Here is a 19924-nt window from a genome sequence, read left to right as displayed (position 1 = left end):
CCCCATGCAGGCCCCGTCCCCAAAAACCCCGTCCCCGCAGGCCCCATCCTCGCAGGCCCCGTCCCCACAAACCATGTCCCTGCAAACCCCATCCCCACAAGCTCCAGGACAGGACGAGGCTGGCCGTGGCTGGGAAGGGGAGAGGAGGCAACAGGTCCAGCTATCGGTCCCGGTTCTGCAGAGCTGTGGGCGTGTGCACAGAAGAGCTGTATTGCAGGGGCGGCAGGGCCATAGTAGTCAGAGTTCTTCACAGGGACAGAGCCCGCAGAACATTAAACATGAGAAGAAACCGACTCACTCCACCCTGGAGCACAGAGAGCCCGTGGTCTCGCGCCTGCAAGCTGGGGATGCAAGATGGCGATATGGCTGGCAGGTCTATGGCCCAGGGAAGCCGGGCCAGGTGGGCAGGCCTGTGAGCCAGGAGTGCGGGAGGACGGCAGTCCCAGCCCAGCCACCGGCAGATGGAGAGTCCCCCTCCACCTATGTGGCCGTGCGGGTCCTCGCCTGATTAGGTGAGGCCCTCGCTGGGGGGACTCTGCTCTACTCAGTCCTCTGATTTGAATGCTGGCCTCAATGAGAAACTCCCTCGCAGATACATCAGAATCATGTGTGGCCAGATACCGGGGCTCCTGGGGCCTGGTCCAGCTGACACAATCAGCCAGCACGAATGCGTGACTCACGGCATTTCTGTGGAGGGGTAGTTACCACCTGACAAACGCACGACTGTGCTCAGAAAACCTGGTGACCTTGAGTCCGTGATGGATGCCCCTGAAGCGTTTGCTCACTCGCAGAAGCAATGGTTCAGGGTGGAAGCCTCTAGCATAGGAAGGCTGGGAGGTGGGAAAGGTGGAGAATGCTCTTGGCCAGAGGAAACTAATGTGGGCAATCTTTTTATCAAATGGAAAAATAGAATGTGAAATTGCAAAATAAAAGGACTTTGGTTTAACATGTTTCCAAAGAAAAGAGGGCAGGGAGGCCAGAGGATGTGAAAAAAGGAAGCCCAAGGACCCATAAGGAACCAACAAGGTTGAAGAAGGACTTAGAGGGGAAACATGTCCATAGGGACAAGAAATGCAGGATTATTGCTCATTTACAGAGTGTTACACTCTCATTGTGTCCATGGCTTCCGAACGACAGTCCTTGGAGCCTACGCAGGTCTGTAGGATTAAATTTTTATTTCGTGAGAATTTCCAACCTCCAGATATTTATCTCCTAGAATTCCTGACCAGAATCACAGTCCAGTAGTCTCTTGTAGACTTTCCCATATACTCACGGCTCCTCGGAGCCAGGGGGGCGAACACGCTCGGCTCGCCGTCGCTGAAAGGAGGGCTCTGATGAACTCCGACCTCGCTGGTTCCCACAGAAGGAGAATCTTTTGGAAGAAGCGCAGGCTTCTGCCCTCAGAGTCTGAGATCCCAGCTGAAGTCTTGCCTCACCATAAACCCGTTACTGGGGTGGACTCTCTGCCCCGAACACGGATGGCGGCAAGAACCGCGTCTAGGCTGGATGGCCTTTAGGTCTGAAACCGCTAGTTGTCGGGCAGAGAAGAGATGGCTGAACACTGCCGTAGAGAATGATGTCACACACGCCTGCACGCAACCACCCCCAGACGGACCACAGAATGAAGACGGTGTCTACACTCTGCAAAGCTACTGAGTGCCTTGGCAGATAACTTGGAAGGCTGTGAGTCTCTCCAAGTGGAGTGTGAACACACACCTTTACACGTATGTATTTAAATTCTAAATATCCTTTGTGGCAGAAAGTCACCTTGGTCCGTCAATCACTTGTCGGACCATCTGTGTCTTTGCCCGTTATTCACATAGAGCAATCTGGTGCGGGCTTGTTTGTTTCTCCACGGCTTCCAAAAATAAGCCAGGCTTCCGGAATGTGGCATACACGTCAAGCCCGAAGTGTCTGTCTGGTCTGCCAGACTGTTCATAACGCCGTGCTCGGGGCCTGATTAAAGGCCTAGGCTGGGGTGGGGACACGGCGCAGGGACATCTCAGCACTGTGACCGAGGGAAACCGTCTGGGAGCAGACTGGCAGGCCTGGGGGATTCAACCGTGAGAAAGGGACGGCGTCCGCAAGAGGCCTCCGAATTGAGCCCTACAACTCCTTGAGAGCCGCACATCGAGTTCTCATGGGTGTGGGTACTAATGGTCCCCGCGGTGGGCGGGGGCTCACGGTGACCGTCACCTCGGGATTGCCTCCTGGGAGTCCAGGCACTTTGCGAAAGGACCGAGGAGTTGTATGTTCCCTGACTTCCTCTAAGTCTTTAAGGCATGAGAGCACTCCTACTCCTCCGTTGCCCGTAGCAACCACACAGTCCAGCCCCGGCGCATGGGGTCCCCCCCAGAAAGCACCCCGAGGCACTGGGGTTGCGGCAGCCGGGCAGAGACCCCGGCTCATTGGAAGTCTCAACTCCTTGAAGGCTAAACCCGCAAGGATGATTGAGGTTTTTCCATTTTTTTTTCCTTTTAACCATACTCTGTTCCCCCCAACCCCCCAGTGAATCTCAGGCAGAGTCTCAACTCTGTGGTCAAGGCCCCCCCACGAGACCGATCCTGTCCTGACAAGTTTGCCATCTCAGAAGATCCGAGCCCATCCAGGGGAGGGGAAGGAGAAGGAACCTCTGCTGAACGGGCCTCCGCGCCCTCAGTAGCGGCCCTCCCACAAGGCAGGACTCTGAGGACCTGAGCTGGGCTTCAGACTCCTCGTAAACGAGAGCTCCCGCCTCTGGCTCTGTCCTCTCTTTGTCTCTATCTCCCTCTGTCTCTGTCTCTGTCCTGCTCTCTCTCTCTGTCTCTATCTCTCTTTCTGTCTCTTTCTCTCTCTGTCCCTATCTCTTTCTCTCTCTGTCTCTGTCTCTATCTCTCTCTCCCTGTCTCTCTCTCCCTCTCCCTGTCTCTATCTCTCTGTCTCTATCTCTTTCTTCCTGTCTCTCTCCCTGTCTCTATCTCTTCTTGTCTCTATCTCTCTGTCTCTCTCCCTGTCTCTCTGTCTCTCTCCCTGTCTCTCTCTCTCTCCCTGTCTCTCTCTCTCTGTCTCTATCTCTTTCTTCCTGTCTCTCTCTATATATCTTTCTTCCTGTCTCTCTCTCCGTCTCTATCTGTCTCTATCTCTCTGTCTCTCTCCCTGTCTCTATCTCTCTCTGTCTCTCTCTATCTCTCTCTGTCTCTATCTCTCTCTCCCTGTCTCTATCTCTGTCTCTCTCCCCGTCTCTCTTTCTCTGACTCTCTCTCCGTCTCTATCTCTCTCTCCCTGTCTCTATCTCTCTCTCTCCCCGTCTCTCTCTCTCTGACTCTCTCTCCCTGTCTCTATCTCTCTCTCCCTGTCTCTATTTCTCTCTGTCCTCTCCCTGTCTCTCTCTCTCTGACTCTCTCTCCCTGTCTCTCTCTCTCTCCCTGTCTCTATCTCTCTCTGTCTCTCTCTATCTCTCTCTCTGACTCTCTATCCCTGTGTCTATCTCTCTCTCCCTGTTTCTTTCTCTCTCTGTGTCTCTGTCTGTCTGTGTCCCCGATCTTTCCTCCTGTGCATCTGTCACAATCCAGAGGTTTCATGTTTGCTGCCCTCTGGTCCCTGGGGCCCCGATTCAGAATCAGGGTTCCATGCCCACAGTAATGGGGAGCCACCTGGACAGAGCTGCCCAGTTTCAGAGGCTGAGATGCTGGTGCGCTTACCCAGGGCCTTTGCACGAGCCGCCCCTTCCGCTCAGGGCGGCCTCCCCGCCCTAACTTAGACAATCCCACACTCATCCTTGCAGCAGGAGTCTCCTGGCTCTGGAGCAGATCTCCTGGTTCAATACATGGGACACATTCCTGTTACCTGTTGGGTCTCAGCCACTCAGTCACTTCCTGAAGGATGCCTCCACCTGACTTCTAGATCCCCTGGCCACGAGCGGTCTCCCTGCATTAGTCCTTCTTGGCAGCAGAGTTTGAAATCATGGACTAGGTGTGCAACTACTTGCATTCAATAAAGCTCTGTTGAGTGAATGTATTAGTCGGTGCAGGCTGTGCCAAAGCACCCCAGCCTGGGGGCTCACACACCAGAGTTCACTGCCTCGCGTCCTGCGGGCTGGGAGCCGAGGTGCAGGCACGCGCAGGGCTGGGGTCTCCCGAGGCCTCTCTCCTGGGCCTGCAGACGCCGTCCCCTCCCCGGGTCCTCACGTGGTCGTCCCTCCGTGCGTGTCTGTGTCCCGATCTCCTCTTATAAGTCACCAGTCAGACCGGCTTGAGGTCCATCCTAGGGACCTCATCTTACCTTAGCCACCTCTTTAAAGACCCCGTCTCCAAATACAGTCTCCTTCTGAGGCCCTGGGAGTCAGGGCTCCAGCACACATTTTCGGGGAAGCCGTAGTTCAGCCCATATGGCGAATGAGCGGCATACGGACCGCACGCTGGCCGCCTGCTTACTGGAACCCGTTCAAGGCCACTTGTGACTATTATTATCCATGTGGAAATTGCCAAAGGAGATCCTCATCCTCTCGTGAGCATCAGACCTTCTCATGTGCTGCAAACTCCATGCAGACCCTGAGTTCCCTTGTATTTTTCCTAGAACAGCAGCTTGAAAACAGTGTTTAAAATACATGTTCCTGAAATTCCGTGAGAAAAATTCTTTGCCTTTACTCCAAACCCTTATCCCTTTCCTCCTGCGTGCATAGAGGTTAATTACGTCCTCGCTTCCCAGGGTGGTCCACCTGTTCAGGCTGATGTGTGTTTGTGTTTAGCTAGAAGCCACATCCACGAAAGGAAGACGTACCTGCATCCGGTCGGAACACACGGCTGGCAAGCAAAGTGGGTCAGCTTGAGGGAGGCCTTCTGTCACACCGTGTTTTGGCAAAACGAGACTCTGAGAAAGGGATTTGAGAGGGGCTGAGGTGTGCGTGGCCCAGGGGCGCCGGCAGAGTTCGGTGGCTTCCAACTGTCACCTTCTCCCCCAAGGACAAAACTGCCCCAGAGAGCGAGGCTGTGCGGGACATGGGCCTGAGTGTGGCCTACGAGGCAGACATGAGTCGTACAAAACTTTAAATTGTTGAAATGACGGCAGAGCCAAAGTGCTCAATTCACGCGCCTTTTACAAACAACCTAGGCTGTGACATATTGAGTGCTTTTAAGGAGGCAGAGTACCAGGTCCAATCCTTCCAGGTTTTAGCAATTACGGGGTTTATTAAAAGTTCCAACAAACCTGTTATTTCACATGAACAGACTTTCCAGGTAACTGACAGGGGCTCATGCACCCGAGGACTTTTTAAAATTTCCATCTTACTTGGTAAAAAGGCAAACATCGTCTTCACAAAGCAGGGCTCCAAAAAACAGGACCCCTGCTCAGCCCCTCATGCCACTGCCGTGGGTAAGCAGAGTTTTCGTGGGCTGGCCCGGCGTGCGTGCTGGGCTCCCCGAGCACCTGCTGTGGCCTTCACTTCCCCTCCCCCAGCCGGCTCTCCCCTGCTCTCCAGACATGCGCTCGTCCTGATGGGAATCCGGGGGCGTCTCCAAAGGTCTTCCCCTTTGAGGTAGTGACTGTACTTGTTGCCACAGCAGAGCTTCTGAGAGATATTTGAGCTTTCCAATTTATAGAATAAGCAAAAACAAAGCCACAAGGCCTGCGCGCGTGCACGGGCCAGACTGCATACCGTCTCTGCTCGCTAGTAGACACCTGTCTTCACCATCGGCCATCCTGCATTTTTCCTTTCATATGAAACAATACTTTGATGCTTGCTTCACATCGTTTATTTTCTCATCCAGTCACGCTTTTTATCCGTTAATATTTTTAAATGACTAAGTGTAATTTACATATGGAGAAACATATCCTGCACGTGCTATGGCCCGTGACAAACAGGTACACACATGTAACACATCATTCCAGAAAGAACCCTCCTGGGCCTGCCCGCAGCCGGCAACTGACCCAGGAGGCCCCCCTCCCGACTTCTCTCCCCAGAGAGCAGTTTGCCTGTTGGGGAACTTCATATAAATGGAATTACTTAGCACCTTCTTTTTTGTGTCTAGATTTTTTTTTTTTTTTTTGCTCAGCATAATGTTTTCAAGATTCATCCATATTGTAATATATTTTAATGTTTTAATATTTTAATATTCAATTGTCTTCATTGCTGATAGTTTCCCATCCTACAAATGTAGCACAATTCACGTAACTATTCTTCTTTTGATGGGTATGCAGGATGTTCCTAATTTTGAGCTGTAATGGATAAAGTTTTAGCTGTTCCAATGGGTGTGTCCTGACAGGCTTGTGATCTTAATTTGTGTTTCCCTAATGGGCGATGCTGTGGAGCACTTCGGGTGTGCTTATTATTGGCTTCTGCATATTCTCCCTTGTCGAGTTTCTGTTCACGTATTTTGCCCATTTTTTAAAATTTGGATTTTTTCCCTTTTATTATTAAGTTGGCAGAGTTCTTATATTCTGGAGACAAATCAGTTGTCTTGATCATAAATCTATTATCCCAATCTGCGGCTTGCATTTTGTTTTCTTAACAGTGTATTTCAGTGAGCTGAAATTTTTAATTTTGATGAAAACTAATTTCTTTACAATGAGTGCCTTCTATATCCTAAGAAATCTGCCTCTATGAGCATTATGAAAATCTTCGTATTTTCTTCCACAAGTTTTATCGTTACAGCTCTTACGTTTGGGTTTATGACCCATTTTGTGACAATTTTCAGGTATGGTATGAGGTAGAGCTCAGAATTCACTTTTCCCAAGCCAGTGTAGAGTTCTTTCAACACTATTTCCCAATAAGACTTTTCTTTCGCCCCATCGTATTACTTTGAGATCTTCATTGAAAATCGATTGATCATGGAGCACGGGGTGTTGTGCACAAGCGATGAATCATGGAACACTACATCTAAAACTAGTGATGTAATGTATGGGGATTAACATAAGAATAAAAAAAAAAAAGAAAAGAAAATCGATTGATCATATGGGTATGATTCTATTCCCAAATGCTCCTTTTCGCTCGGGCCTATTTATCTGTCTTTAGGCCACTCCCAAATTGTGTTTGTTCTTGGTTATCAATATCCTCAATGAATGTGATCTCACATGGTTCCAGGGAAGAGCTTCTGCCCTCTGAAAGTGCTTCCCACATGCTCTGGAAATACACAAAATTACTCCCACGGGGCCCTGGCCATTTATTTTGCAAAGAGCAGTGAGGTTTCTGATGCAAATGTCCTGGATCACTTCAGGAGGTGCGTTAGGAATGCTGTGCTATGCTGGTGACCACCAGGCCTTCCCTGGAAGTGACTTTTGGCTGGATCCAGGGCAGCCCCGGGCGCACCCAGCACCATGGCCAGTCCAGGACCCCTGCTCTCTCTGGGGTCCGTTTCCAGCTGGTGCAGTGTGTGCCCAGCACCCCTTCCAGATACTTCCCCTACAGAAACACCTTCTCCTTCCTCCAGACTTGACAACGGGGGTGGAGGGCAGCCGGGAGCGCGGGGAATTCCGTGAGCCAGCTTCTCTCGGCATACCCCAAACGTCCAGAATTGAGTAGAGTAGAAGCACAGCCTCCATTTCCCATCAGGAACCTGCACGAGCCCAGTCTCGGGACTGTGGTGAACCAGAGGACAGCGCGAGCTGGGTGCTCAGATGGACAGCCGCCAACAAGCCGCTGACAGCCAATCATTTGTGTTGCAGTTTTTCCAAACCAAAAATGCAATCCTCGCAGTCCTTCCTAACGACGTGCTAAGGCTGCAGCCTGCCTCCTCTTCGTACAGGGGCAGTGACGGTGGGCGAACAACAAGAGAGCCGGGTGGGCTCGCCCAGGAAACAGGCAGGCAGCTCCCTAGATGTCCTGCTCTGAGCGGGTTGGTGTGTTTGAGCTGGAAATCCAAACTCCACTATGCTGAAGGAGCTGCTAGGGCATAAAAGAGGTAGGGTTCAGATAAAATCCTGAGCGTCCCGTTCAATGTGACTTATTAAATCGTGGTGAAACATACAGAAGGTAAAATTTGCCATACTGACCATTTGTAAGCATATAGTACAGTCGCATCAACTATACTAGATTGTTGTGCAACCTTCACCACCATCCAGAACCTTCTTATTTTCTCGAACTGAAACTCTGGCCCCTCATCCCCCAGCCCCTGGATCCCATCATTGCATTTTCTCTGTCTATGGATTTAACTCCTCTGGGGACCTCAGATAAGTGGATCCCACTATATTTGTCCTCTAGTGACCGGCTTATTCCACTCTGCATCATGGCCCCAGGGTCCATCCATGTTGGGTAATATTCCATGGTGTGCATACGCTACACTGTGTTGTCCATTCATCTGTCAGTGGACACTCGGGTTGCTTTTAGCTTCTGTGAACCCAGGTGTGCAGGTATCTCTGTGAGACCCTGCTTTCGATGCTTTTGGGTGTAGACCCAGACGTGGACATGCTGGTTTCACGCTCCCTCCGTCGGTGCACAAGGACGCCGACCCCTGCACAACCTCACCAACCCACTGCCTAGTTGGCTTCTTTACGGCGGCCATTCGATGGGTATGAGGTGGTGGCCCAGTGCGGCTTTGATCTGCGCTGCCCTGCTGGTGAGTGTGTCTGCTGGCTGTCTGTATGCCTTTCCTTGCGAAACATCTATTCAAGTCCTTTGCCTTAAGTCTGGATTTCAGATAGACTGGACAATTTTTCAGTATAGGCGTGCCCCACACAATGCTGGAGATTTATATATACTAAATAAGTATCTGCTGTTTATCTAACTCAGTGTCTGGTGTTTTTATTTGATAAATCTGGCAACCCCAGAAAGCAAGAACTTTGAGGATCTAAAACAATCTTTAAATATTTTGCAGTCTTGCTAAGGTGAGCTCTGAAATGGTTTGGTGTATTTTTGTGGGTGTTTGGCCGGTAGCCCTGCTTTATTAGAAAAATGTAATTTCATTTTGAGATGCTCCAGACTAAATCATTTGAGCTTCACATTCCTTGTGTAACATTATTGGGCACCCTTAATGAAATTATAACTCAAGCAAGAGATTTCATTCCCTTGTAGTAAATTAGCTTGGGTTGTGAGGGTTTGGGAGAGCCAGTCCCTCCCTGGCTTATTCTTCTCGTTCCGTAGAATGAAGAAAGAGAGGCATTTTATATTTGAGTTATTTATTGTTCTCTCTGAGTGAACATATCATTGCCCGTCCCTACTGGAAACAACAGCTGTTAACAGGCTCCTGAATGAATTTCAATGTGAACTCCCCTGGCCTCTGGAAAGCTTGGGTAAAGAGAAAACAGGCTCAGAATTGAAAGAAAAAGAGCACATTTCAGGCCTGGGTCTGAACGCCTGAAGGCTAACTGCAGATAAAACCACTAGCTGAGGTTTTCATGCAAAGTCACACTTAGATGTGTACAAAGAGGGAGCCCCACGAGTCAGCAGTCCCCCTTCCCCAGGACAGAAGCAGACGATGGCATGGGAGCCACCAAAGACTCGGCCCTCCGGTGCCAACGGATTCCTGGAGGCAGTGAGTGTCCCGTGGCAAAGTAGCTCAGCCCCCGCGGGCCAGGCCAGCCATGAGAACCACCAGGAACCGTACGGGGACAGGCGGGCATCCGAGAACGGGGAGGGCTGCATGTGCCGTCCCTGGACGTGCTCTCCTCTGCCCTGGAATAGGTTCCTCTTTGGACAAGTGCTCCCAGCTTCTGAGGTTGGATTCAGTCGGTGGAATCTCTACAGAAAGGAGCTTTTCCTTTGGCCCCTTTATTAGTCCTTTTTCAATGTCTCCCAAGTGCATTCCCATCCCACAATTCCCCAATCTTTCCGTTTAAGAGAGAGATTGCGGGGACTGTAGGTCATGAGCGGCATTGCCCTGGGTCCAGTGGCCCACCCCGGGCTGACTCGGGACAGGTGTTGCCTCACTCCCCCGCAGCGGGGTAAGCGGAGGGCACTCTCCCGGGCTCCTGTCCCTGCTTCGTTGCGCTCCCATTTGCAGGAGGGACGGAGGGGGCCTCCCCCCCGCACCCCTTCCCGCCTCGTGCGCCGCCGCTTCTCCCACTGCCAGCTGCCCGCTGACTGATTTCTACATCCTTGTTCAAGCCCACAAAGCAAGTTCTCCGCTCACAGGGAGAAACGGTCTTGGCTTTATCTGCACAATTCTCATTTAATTATGGCTTTTTTTTTTTTTACTTGCTTCATTTCTTCTCTGTGAAATGCCCTGGGTCCCAGGCTCTGCCCCACCCAGCATCCTATGAGCGCACGCAAGGTTCTTGCCCTGGAGACGATCGCTTTGAGTTTTGAGGGACACAGAACAAGAGGAGGGGAGATGCCAAAAATGAGAAAAGAAGAAAGATGGAAATCATAAAGTTGAAAATTGAATGGAGAGAGGAGTTTGATAAAAATGCTGTCAGAAATTCAATAAAAGACTGAACCAGAATGAAGTGGCTGAAACCAAAACAAGCTTTCAAACTCCCTTGTCCAAACCCTCAGTAATAAGAACATAGGAAAGCATTGAGTTTTTCTGAAACTCGGTGTCAAAAGTGCATTTCCTGTTCTTCTTTTCTTTCCAGACAAAGTAAGCATGTTGTCAGCTTTCATCGCTCCCTTCAAGCACTTAAGCCCCGGGGCCACAAACACGGAGGACGAAGACAATCTAAGTAAGCAGTTTCCCTTCCCTGTCGAGTGGAGGGGGTCCCGGCCCCATGCACAGGGGGGGTCCTCTACTGTCCCCAAACACTGAGACCCTTGGGGTGATGGTGGGGACTATTTGGGCTTCACCGAGCAGGAGGCTCTGCTCCTGTCCCTCCACCCCCGGAACCCCATCCCCAACATGACTCCCGTCCCCACCAGGGATCCCTTCCCTGCCATGAAATACCATCCTCACCTAGAATCCTATCCTACCTGGAACCCCGTCCCCACCTGGAATCCCATCCCCATCTGGATAGTAGGAAAATATTAGCAGCAACTCTGTAATTGAGAACTCCAAAGATTGTAGGGAAAAATCAGTTTTCTTGAACCCCTCTCCTCTCTTTCCTTTGTTTTTCCCTTCAAAAGGAAGGAAGGAAGGGAGGGAGGGAGGAAGGGAGGCAGGGGGAGGGAGGGGGGAGGAACGGAGGAAAATGAACACAGTTTGTACAACTATTTAACAAGGACGGAGTTGGATGGGTGCCTGCCTGTTGGAACATTTCTGGCTCCTGAAGGAAACCGGGGAAGCCCCAAAGCAGTGTGGTGCGGGGATGGAAATGCTGGTCCCCCTGCTCAGACCAGTGAGGGGCCCCCTGGGGGGCAGGGCTGGTGTGGGGGGTTCCTGGACATGTCCAGCATGCTCTCAACCCCCAAACCACACAGATCTTTCCTGCATTTCAGTATTACCTCACAGCTGGGTCACCTTCCGCCCAGTGAGATGGTGCTGACTGTGCCCGTTGCCCAGAGCGGGGAGCTTGCGGGAGCTCACCAGGACCCTGACCAGGGCACGTGGTGGGGGGACCCGCACTGGAGTGCTGGCCACCCTGCCATCGGCTAGTAAGACGCACGGCCAGCAGCAGGACTGGAGGCTGAGGGCACGAGCCCGCGTCACTGCACAAATCAAAGTCACAGAGTCGTGGTGCCTCAGAACCAGAGCAGACCCCCGCGCGGGATGGGGACAAAGTCCCCACAGAAATCAGAACGTAGGTCTCTGGGCCACCCGTTCGGGGCTCCCTCCTCAGAGAAGTTGGGCAAATGCTCGTTTTTGTTGTCTCAGGGTCTAAGCGGGAAAACCTCCAGGACCCGGTGGGGGTCCTATTGATAGCCACTTCAGAAATGTGCAATACACACACACACGTGTGTACATATACACATCAACCAATTCTAAGCACGCACGCACACGTGCCCCAAGCTGAACTGGATGTGCACGCAAAGCGCTTTGATAAAACACCTGGAATAAACACGTTGAGAAAGAAAATCTTCCTCTGCTTCCTCCTCTTTCCCCCCTTGAGGGGCTGGCACCCTGCTGAGCGTGGTAGGTGCCCAGTGTGGGGTGAGACCTCGCCGCCACTGCTCCCGCAAGCCCGAGCCAGGAGCCCCAGCGCCTCGTGTGCATAAACTGAATCCCACAGTTGAGATCGGAATCCAACAGGACAATGCGTGAAGACGGCTACCAAGGACCTGGAAGAGAGCAAACGCACAAGTTGGCTATTTCCCCCAATCGGTGGAAACCTACAGAGAAGAACGACTTTGAATTGTTACATGTTAGAAAGCCTTTGCAATGCTTGGAAAATCCTTACTTAGAAAACCCTGTTTTCAAACACTGTTCAAAGACAAACCTCCCATCAATGCCCCGTCTTCAGCTTCTCCTAGTCTGCCCACACGGTCTCGGCCATTAGCAATCCAAGCACCCTCGGAAGGTGGGAGAGGAGAGCGGGTGAGCAGGGCGTGTGTGCCAGGTGTGACGTCTGGTGTACGTGTGCACACACCTGTGCAGGGGGGAAGGGTGGGCTGGCAGGAGCGAGTGTGGCTTTGACTGGGGTGTGTTTGGGCTGGTGCTACACGGAGGTGCTCTGCCCACCCCTTGTGGAGCATATTCTGGACCATCAGCGGGCTCCCCCGTGGCCACCGGCACTCACCGCCACTCGTCCCTGGAGCCTGAGCTCCCAATGCCAAGGGCAGAGCTGGTGTCAGGGGTCAGTGACCAGAGACTCAGCTTGGGAGCCCGTCTGGAAGCCAGCCATCAATGGGGTGGGTTTCCAGGGTCTCCTGGACAGCGCCAGGTTGTTGAGACTTCTGCCCAAGTGGGCAGCTCTGAAAGCTTTCTCCTTAAACGCTGAGAGGGAGTGAGTCACTGCCCCAGCGCGATCACCGCTGTGCCTACTGCTGACCCAGGTCACCCAAGGAGGGGTCACTCCCCGAGCTGCGGTCTGGAGGGAGGGAGACCTGCCCACCACACCCGCTTGATCCTCACCCAGACATGGGTCAGACACCACATCCAGGACCATGTGGGACACGTCCTCGAAAGGAGGCACCTTTGCCTGCTGCCGAGAGTCAGGCCTGCACTTCTGCAGCCCGAGTCAGCCGGCCCACGTGGCCTCTCGGTGTTCCCAGGGTGTGGTTGTGCCTCAGCGGACCCCCTTCCCAGGGGACTGCTCACCTGCCAAGCACCAGGGCCTCCCTCCAGAGTGAAAGGAGACTCCAGGCCACTGGCCTTGGTCCTGTCAGCCCCCGTCTGATGCAAATGGGGCAGATCAGATGGCCGGTCCCCGGTGCCCTACCACCTGAGGCCACGGCTGCGTCACTGTCGGCCATGCGGCGCAGACGTGACTAGTTGGAGAAGTCTGGCTGCCTAATAACCAGACAGACACTGGCCCCAGAAAGGGGACGGCGGAGGTGGGTGAGGCACACACGTGATACACGGGCTCGCACATGCTGCCCGCGCTCGCCAGAGCCGGACGGCCCTGAGACCACAGGACCTCACCCTCCATGTGGCCCGCCCACGTTTGCAGGATGGCCGCCAATGCACAAGTGCAGCCTGCTAACTGGACTTAAGTCTGGGAGGATATATTTCACCTGGAAAGTAAAATTTTAGCCACAGCCACACCAATGTAAAATCCAGCTCTTTCTTTTTTTTTTTTCCTAGATTTTATTTATTAGAGAGAGAGAGAGAATGAGAGACAGAGAGCATGAGAGGGAGGAGGGTCAGAGGGAGAAGCAGACTCCCTGCCGAGCAGGGAGCCCGATGCGGGACTCGATCCCGGGACTCCAGGATCATGACCTGAGCCGAAGGCAGTCGCCCAACCAACTGAGCCACCCAGGCGCCCCAAAATCCAGCTCTTTCTCCCTAAAATGCAATTCTTTCATGCATTGGACCTCTAAACGTAGCACTGCTTTTGCTGACACTTTTTGCCAAACAGGAGAACACAGTCGCGGGCTCCGGAGACGGATCGATGTGTGAGAGAGCAGAATGGAACAGTTGCTCTATGTTCTCCCGCACGTGGCTCTGCCGTAGATACTCTCCTCCGTGCCTGGCGGTCTCCAAATTGCTGGCCACCAGTCTGTGGTATCTATCTAATGGAGCTTGAAGTCATCTGCCTGCTTTTTCTCTAATTTCCGCAACGAAGGACACGTGCGACTGTCTGAGTCACAGAAGCCGCAGTCTGAGGGTGTCTGGTGTTCGACGCCGTGAGGATGAGGGAATTCACCCTGGGCCGGCGTGGATGCTCAGGACACCTGCACGTGTTTTCCTCGGGACTGGGCTTTGCCAAGGAAGGCACTGGAATCCAAGTCAGAAATTCTCCAACATGACGTGAGCCGTGGATGGGGGCTCCCTGGGGTGGTGGGAGCCGCTGGGCCCCCAGATCAATCAGCCCTGGTTCTGCTGCCTACCATTCGCCTGCAGGCTGACGTCCGCGCGCTGAGTGCACCCACACACGCAGACACAGAAAAAGTGGGGGGGACAGGCAGACCCGTAAATGCACCTCAAGGTGCAACTGACCTGACGAGAGAGTCCCCCGTCCGACCCCCTACGGGGACGTGAGTTTCTGGCAGAGCTGCTCCAAGCCTGACTGACTGCAAGTCCCTGAGTTATGACTGGCAAGCAAAGCAATTATTTGGGAGAACGAATTCCAGGGTAGAATTAAAGGACTCACTAATTCTCATAACCTAGTATGACCCGTCCGTTTGAGCTGTTTCAAATGTACAACAAATACATTTTCAGAAACAAGTCATTTTTATCATGTAATAAACATTCTCGTGCCAAGTCCTGCACCCCAGGACCCAGGGCAAGTCCAGGCAGGTGGGGGCCACTGATCTTCTCTCAGACCCTTCAAGGCAGGGGCAACCATCACCTCCACGGTGGCCGTGGTCAGTCATCACGAAGCACACGGCCTGGAAGCCTGCGGTGCTCACGGATCACCGTTTACAGATCACGTGGAAAGTTTCACGGGTTGTCTGCCCTGAGCCGCACAGCAGCCCCCGTGTGGCGGGTTCTGTGCGCACCACTCAGCCGTCAGCGTGCTTTCCTGCGGTTCCCAGATGAGCTGGTGCTCACGCCGCCCGTGAGGCCTGGGGATGGCCCCCTGAGAAGGCCAGCGAGAAGTGCACGGCTGCGGGGTCAGCACCGGAGGTGAGCTCCCGGACAACTCCCAGATGCTGGGAGCCTGCTGTCCACATCCGGCTGCCTCCATGTACGGGATAAAGGGTTCAAGATCAGCAACGTGCCTGAGGGGTGACTCCCCCAGGGCAGACCAGGCCCTGCTCTCCTTGGACGAGGACAATCTGCGTCCCCCTCCCACCTCAGGGGTGACCCACAGGGCCCAGGAGCCGAAGCCTGTGCTGGGAAAGGAGCCCCATGTGCTTGGATGCCTCAGGGCCCAGACCCAAGGGAGCATGTGCGGCGCAGGTCCTGGGCAGCGTGGCCTCCTGACTCTCACCTCTGGATCATTCTGACAACAGAGAACGGAAGCCTATTAAATAGTGGAGAACAAAGTGGTCAGGGAAAAGGACTGCGAAGGACCCCCTTCCCTGGGGAAGAAGGAAATGTGACTTTGTGAAGTTGGAGCTGGAGTCCCATAAGAAATTCACGTGGGATCGCTGCAGCGAAAGTCCCGCAAACTGGTGTTGGGTTTTCACGGCGGACCTGGCAAAGTGGCGCGTGGTTTTCCAGACACGGCCCATGTATCTCTAAGCAGCGCTGGAGCTGCGGCGTGGGTGGGGTCGCTCCGCGAGGCAGCCTCCCATCCCCTCGCCATCCGTCCCCTCGCCGTCCGTCCCCTGGGGACCGGGAGTCACCGTGCGCGTCTCTCCCATGGGATGGCCGTTGACTCTCAGAAGCTCTGACGCTGACTGAAAGGGAGAGACGCACGGTGTGTTTGTGTTGCACTCTGGGGCCCACAGGCTCATGACAGAGGGGTGCGCTCAGACCCGGCCTCAGGACAGCCTGGAGCCCGCGCCATGTGACAGGACAGACGCTGCTACCCTGCCTCCTGGGGGGTCCCAAATTCCAGGGGAAACTCAGCAAGGAAGAGCTCAGCAGTGTCTGCCTCTCTCGTTCCTGCTATTTTCAAAAAGATGTGTTTCCTGTATGTCTGGGTTTGGGCTGAGCCTCTTCCTGACGCTCCTTTAGTTCAAGCTCGGAATAATCTCATAGGGCAAGTGCCGTTAAAACCCACATTTGCCATTTTGAGAAAGTAGAGTTTGGGCACATGGAGGGACTTGCCCCTGGTCACACGCACCTGAGAGGCAGGGGGGACATTGACGTCTTGTGTGCTGGAGCCCCGAGCTGGTGGGGTGACCACTGCCCTGTCTGCCTCCTACAGCTTCGGCTGGCCACGCTCGGACCCCACAGGCCAGTTAAACAGCACGCCAGCCGAACCCCCACTCTGCGAGTTTCCAAAACCAGAGGTTGTGGCTCGTGTATCCGGGATAGGGCCCAGAAGCCCACTTTTTTCATCAATTATTATTCATTGTTGGTTATTATGGAAGGGGCCTTCATGCCACAGTCTGATAACCATGGCTGGTGTCACAGACAATGGTATCGAGGGCAGCCGTGGCGCTGGGAGTCAGGGAAGAGAGGGGTCGGCCTGCAAGGGCTCTTCCTCCAAGACAACCCTTTCTACCTCAAAAGGTCATCCGAGATGCTGGCCACCTCACTCTTGCTACCAGTCTCACCAATGCCCACCCTGTGGGAAATCAGTAAGAAATTGGAGCACACCCAGCAGTTTTGAACGCAATCTAGAATGGGGCTTTTTGGCTGGGTTGGATTTTTTTTCTCATCTTCACATTCAATTTGAGAGGCTGCATGGTTAATCTGACCCACTGTCTCTCGGCCTGAAATTCCCCCCCCACCCCGGCAGAGCTCCTTGCTACCTGTGCCCAAGACGCATAATCATTAACAAAGGAGGCAGAGACTAAGTGCTTGATATTTGGAAGGTAATTATTTCTGCTAAAATAGTCTGTAAATGAATGCCATCCACCTTTAACTTATAAAACCCTCTGCATCATGCCTTTGAACAGTTACCTCCGCAAACCTAACACTGTATGGAAGCAAACTGCTGGAGGAAATGCCAACTGAGCCAACGGGCTCGCGGTGAGCGGCTGGGGTTCCTCAATCGGAGAACACGTCCCCTAGGGCGCATCCCCCAGAGAGGGCACCTCTCCGCGCTGACACGCTGCACATCTCCGTTAGATTCTCTGCCGCAACACCACGAGGGCAAGGTCACGGAGTCTGCCGCATTCACCGCTGCCCAGCTTCCGCACAGGACTGAGGGGGGCCCACGCGACAGCTGTTCAGGAGCCACGGGATCAGCCCCAAGCTTCCACGTGCTTAACGAGAACAAACTCACTCCCGACTGCCGGGGACTTCTGCATGGGCCCCGCCTGGCCCTGGGCGGCCGCCTCGCCTCCCACGTCTGTCCGAACCAAGGGCCGACTGTGCTCAGCATCCTCACCGCCTCCCAGAGCCCAGCACAGGGTGTCCCTGTAAAGGAGCCAAGAAAATGATGGGACTATTCTGCTTCTGTAAAGCCAGGTTCACAGCAGCCGCGAACATTCCCAGGACACTCCCATCTCAACCAATGAGCCCGGATCAACCGGTTCCCTCTTTGAGTCTTGTTTCTTCTCGAACATGGTGCTGTGATCCCCACACAGGCTGGATTTTAGGAATAAGAAGGTCTGAGGGAGCCTCCGTGAAAGGCACCTGCACCGCTCACCACTGACACCCTCAGAGGATTTCAGCAGAGACCTGAGGGGTCAGCGCCCCAGAAGCACATTCACCTGCAGAGCAATCGGGACTCCCATGGTCCCCAAGTCATCCACGCCTGAGATTGCCTAAAAACAACAGCATCATCAGCCACGAGCAGTCCAAGATGGCCAGGCCACAGAAGTTAAATTATCATTACATGCATCCTCCACCTACAGTTAGCAAAGGATGGTTTTGCTAAATTTACTTCGTATCATTTCTTGCCAAGGAAGGAAGGAAGGAAGAAAGGAAGGACGGAAGGAGCCATCACAGACACCAAGGAAGCGGCCCTCTGAGCCCGCATGCAATTTCCTCCTTGTGTCTTGGGGGAAGTAGGAACACCTCGAATCTTTACCACCTGCGTGTGATTACACCAACAATCTGTAATGTCTGTGTCCGTATAATTTGAACTAGCAATATCCTTGTCTACGTATTATTTTCATCGTCTAGCACATTCCTGAGGTTCATCCACGTTGACACACACAGATGTGGCTCGTTAAACATAGTGCCACGTAGCAGTCTGTTTTATGAGGACACCACCGTTCACCCCCCACCGGCCCCGGCGGGAAAGGCCTCCCTGACCTCAGCGTTGCCCACAGCTGTTGGGGGCACAGGGCCTCCTGTCCGTTTGGTTGGGGCAATGCTGAGGGTTGCCCAGGCCCAGGGCAGGCGGCTGGCCTCAGCCCTGACCCACCACAGCCGGTGCCCAGGGCAGGAGACAGCAGCAACACGCAGGGGGCCATGCACCCCACACACGCCCCCCAACACCTCCGTCTCAGAAATGCGTCTCTGCAAGAGCTGCCCAGGAATGCGGGTCCTCCCGCCTCCGGGCAAGCGGCCCCACTTCTGGGGTGCTGCTCCCCAGGTCTCCCCACAGGTGCCCGCCCGGAGCTTGCCTCCCTGGCTGGCGGGCCGTGCTGGTGGCGGGCTCGCGTGCGCCAAGGCCCGGTCTGCGGCCCAGCGGTGCCGTCGTCAGCTGCCAGTGCCCGGGGTCACGGCTGTCTTTCTCACCTGCAGGTATCAGCAGCGCCGACGTGAAGGAAAACCGCAACGTGAGCAACCTGGAGGCCCGGCCCCTGCCCGCCGGTGACGGGGCCCGAGGTGGTGCGCCCGGCGTGAAGAGGAAGAGGCCCCTGGAGGAGGGCAACGGCGGCCACTTATGCAAGGTGCAGCTCATCTGGAAGAAGCTCTCGTGGTCCGTGGCGCCCAAGAACGCGCTGGTACAGCTCCACGACCTGCGTCCGGGCCTGCAGTACCGCATGGTGTCCCAGACCGGCCCGGTGCACGCCCCCATCTTCGCCGTGGCCGTGGAGGTGAACGGGCTCACGTTCGAGGGCACGGGGCCCACCAAGAAGAAAGCCAAGATGCGGGCAGCCGAGCTGGCCCTGAGGTCCTTCGTGCAGTTCCCCAATGCCTGCCAGGCCCACCTGGCCATGGGCAGCGGCGCCGGCCCGTCCACGGACTTCACCTCGGACCAGGCCGACTTCCCCGACACGCTGTTCAAGGAGTTCGAGCCGGCCGCCCCCGGCGAGGCCTTCGCGGGCCACCGCCCTGCTGACGCCGGGTTGTTGCCCTCCGCCTGCCGGAGGGGACGACTGCTCTGCCACCCCCTGGACCTGGTGGGCCCGGCGCGGCCGGACAGACCCAGGCCGGGCCCCGTGGCCCTGGGTGACAGGAACCCCGTGGTCGTGCTGAACCAGCTGCGCTCCGGCCTGCGCTACGTGTGCCTCGCAGAGCCGGCCGAGAAGCAGCGCGCCAAGAGCTTCGTCATGGCCGTGTGCGTGGACGGCAGGACGTTCGAAGGCTCGGGACGCAGCAAGAAGCTGGCCAAGGGCCAGGCGGCTCAGGCTGCCCTCCAGGCTCTCTTCAACATCCGGCTGCCCGGCCACATCCCCAGCAGGAGTAAGAGTCACCTCTTGCCCCAGGTGAGATGCGCAGGTAGCTGGGGCAGGTGGTATTCTTCAGAAGCTCGGAGGACGGGGGTGGTGGCGGGCACCAGGCAGGCCCCTCTGCTCCCAGCACTGCAGGCTCACAGGGCCCCCGACCCCGTCCCGGGAAAGCCAGGCTCTGCTCGGCGCCCTCCAAAGGCCCCCTTTCCCAGCCTCCTCATTAGGAGCATTTTTCAGGCGTGTGGAGAGTCGTGTGGGTGTAGGAGAGAGTGTCCACACCCCGCGTTAGCAGAGCTGGCCCTCGCGACGGCGATCCCCTCCGCGAGAGCAGGAGCGGGGCCCCCGGTCCACAGAGAGAGGCCTAGCAGCAGGGAGCCCGGCTTCTTCCCCAGACCCGTCAGTGACCGGGCC

The 19924-nt window shown here is 54.7% G+C and overlaps 1 protein-coding gene across 1 annotated transcript in view; it reads left to right on the top strand.

Moving 5' to 3' along the window:
- Positions 1 to 19924, top strand: part of ADARB2 (adenosine deaminase RNA specific B2 (inactive)) — a 375765-nt gene that overhangs the window by 249835 nt on the left and 106006 nt on the right. Inside the window, exons 2-3 of the mRNA XM_031025842.2 lie at positions 10486 to 10572; positions 18642 to 19549. Coding sequence (XP_030881702.1) covers positions 10486 to 10572; positions 18642 to 19549 — 995 coding nt within the window. The remainder of the gene's footprint in view (positions 1 to 10485; positions 10573 to 18641; positions 19550 to 19924) is intronic.

This window comes from Leptonychotes weddellii, chromosome 5 (assembly GCF_054177405.1).
Source record: "Leptonychotes weddellii isolate Sample4059 chromosome 5, ASM5417740v2, whole genome shotgun sequence".
Taxonomy (NCBI): Eukaryota; Metazoa; Chordata; class Mammalia; order Carnivora; family Phocidae; genus Leptonychotes; species Leptonychotes weddellii.
This window is presented reverse-complemented; position numbering and strand designations above follow the sequence as displayed.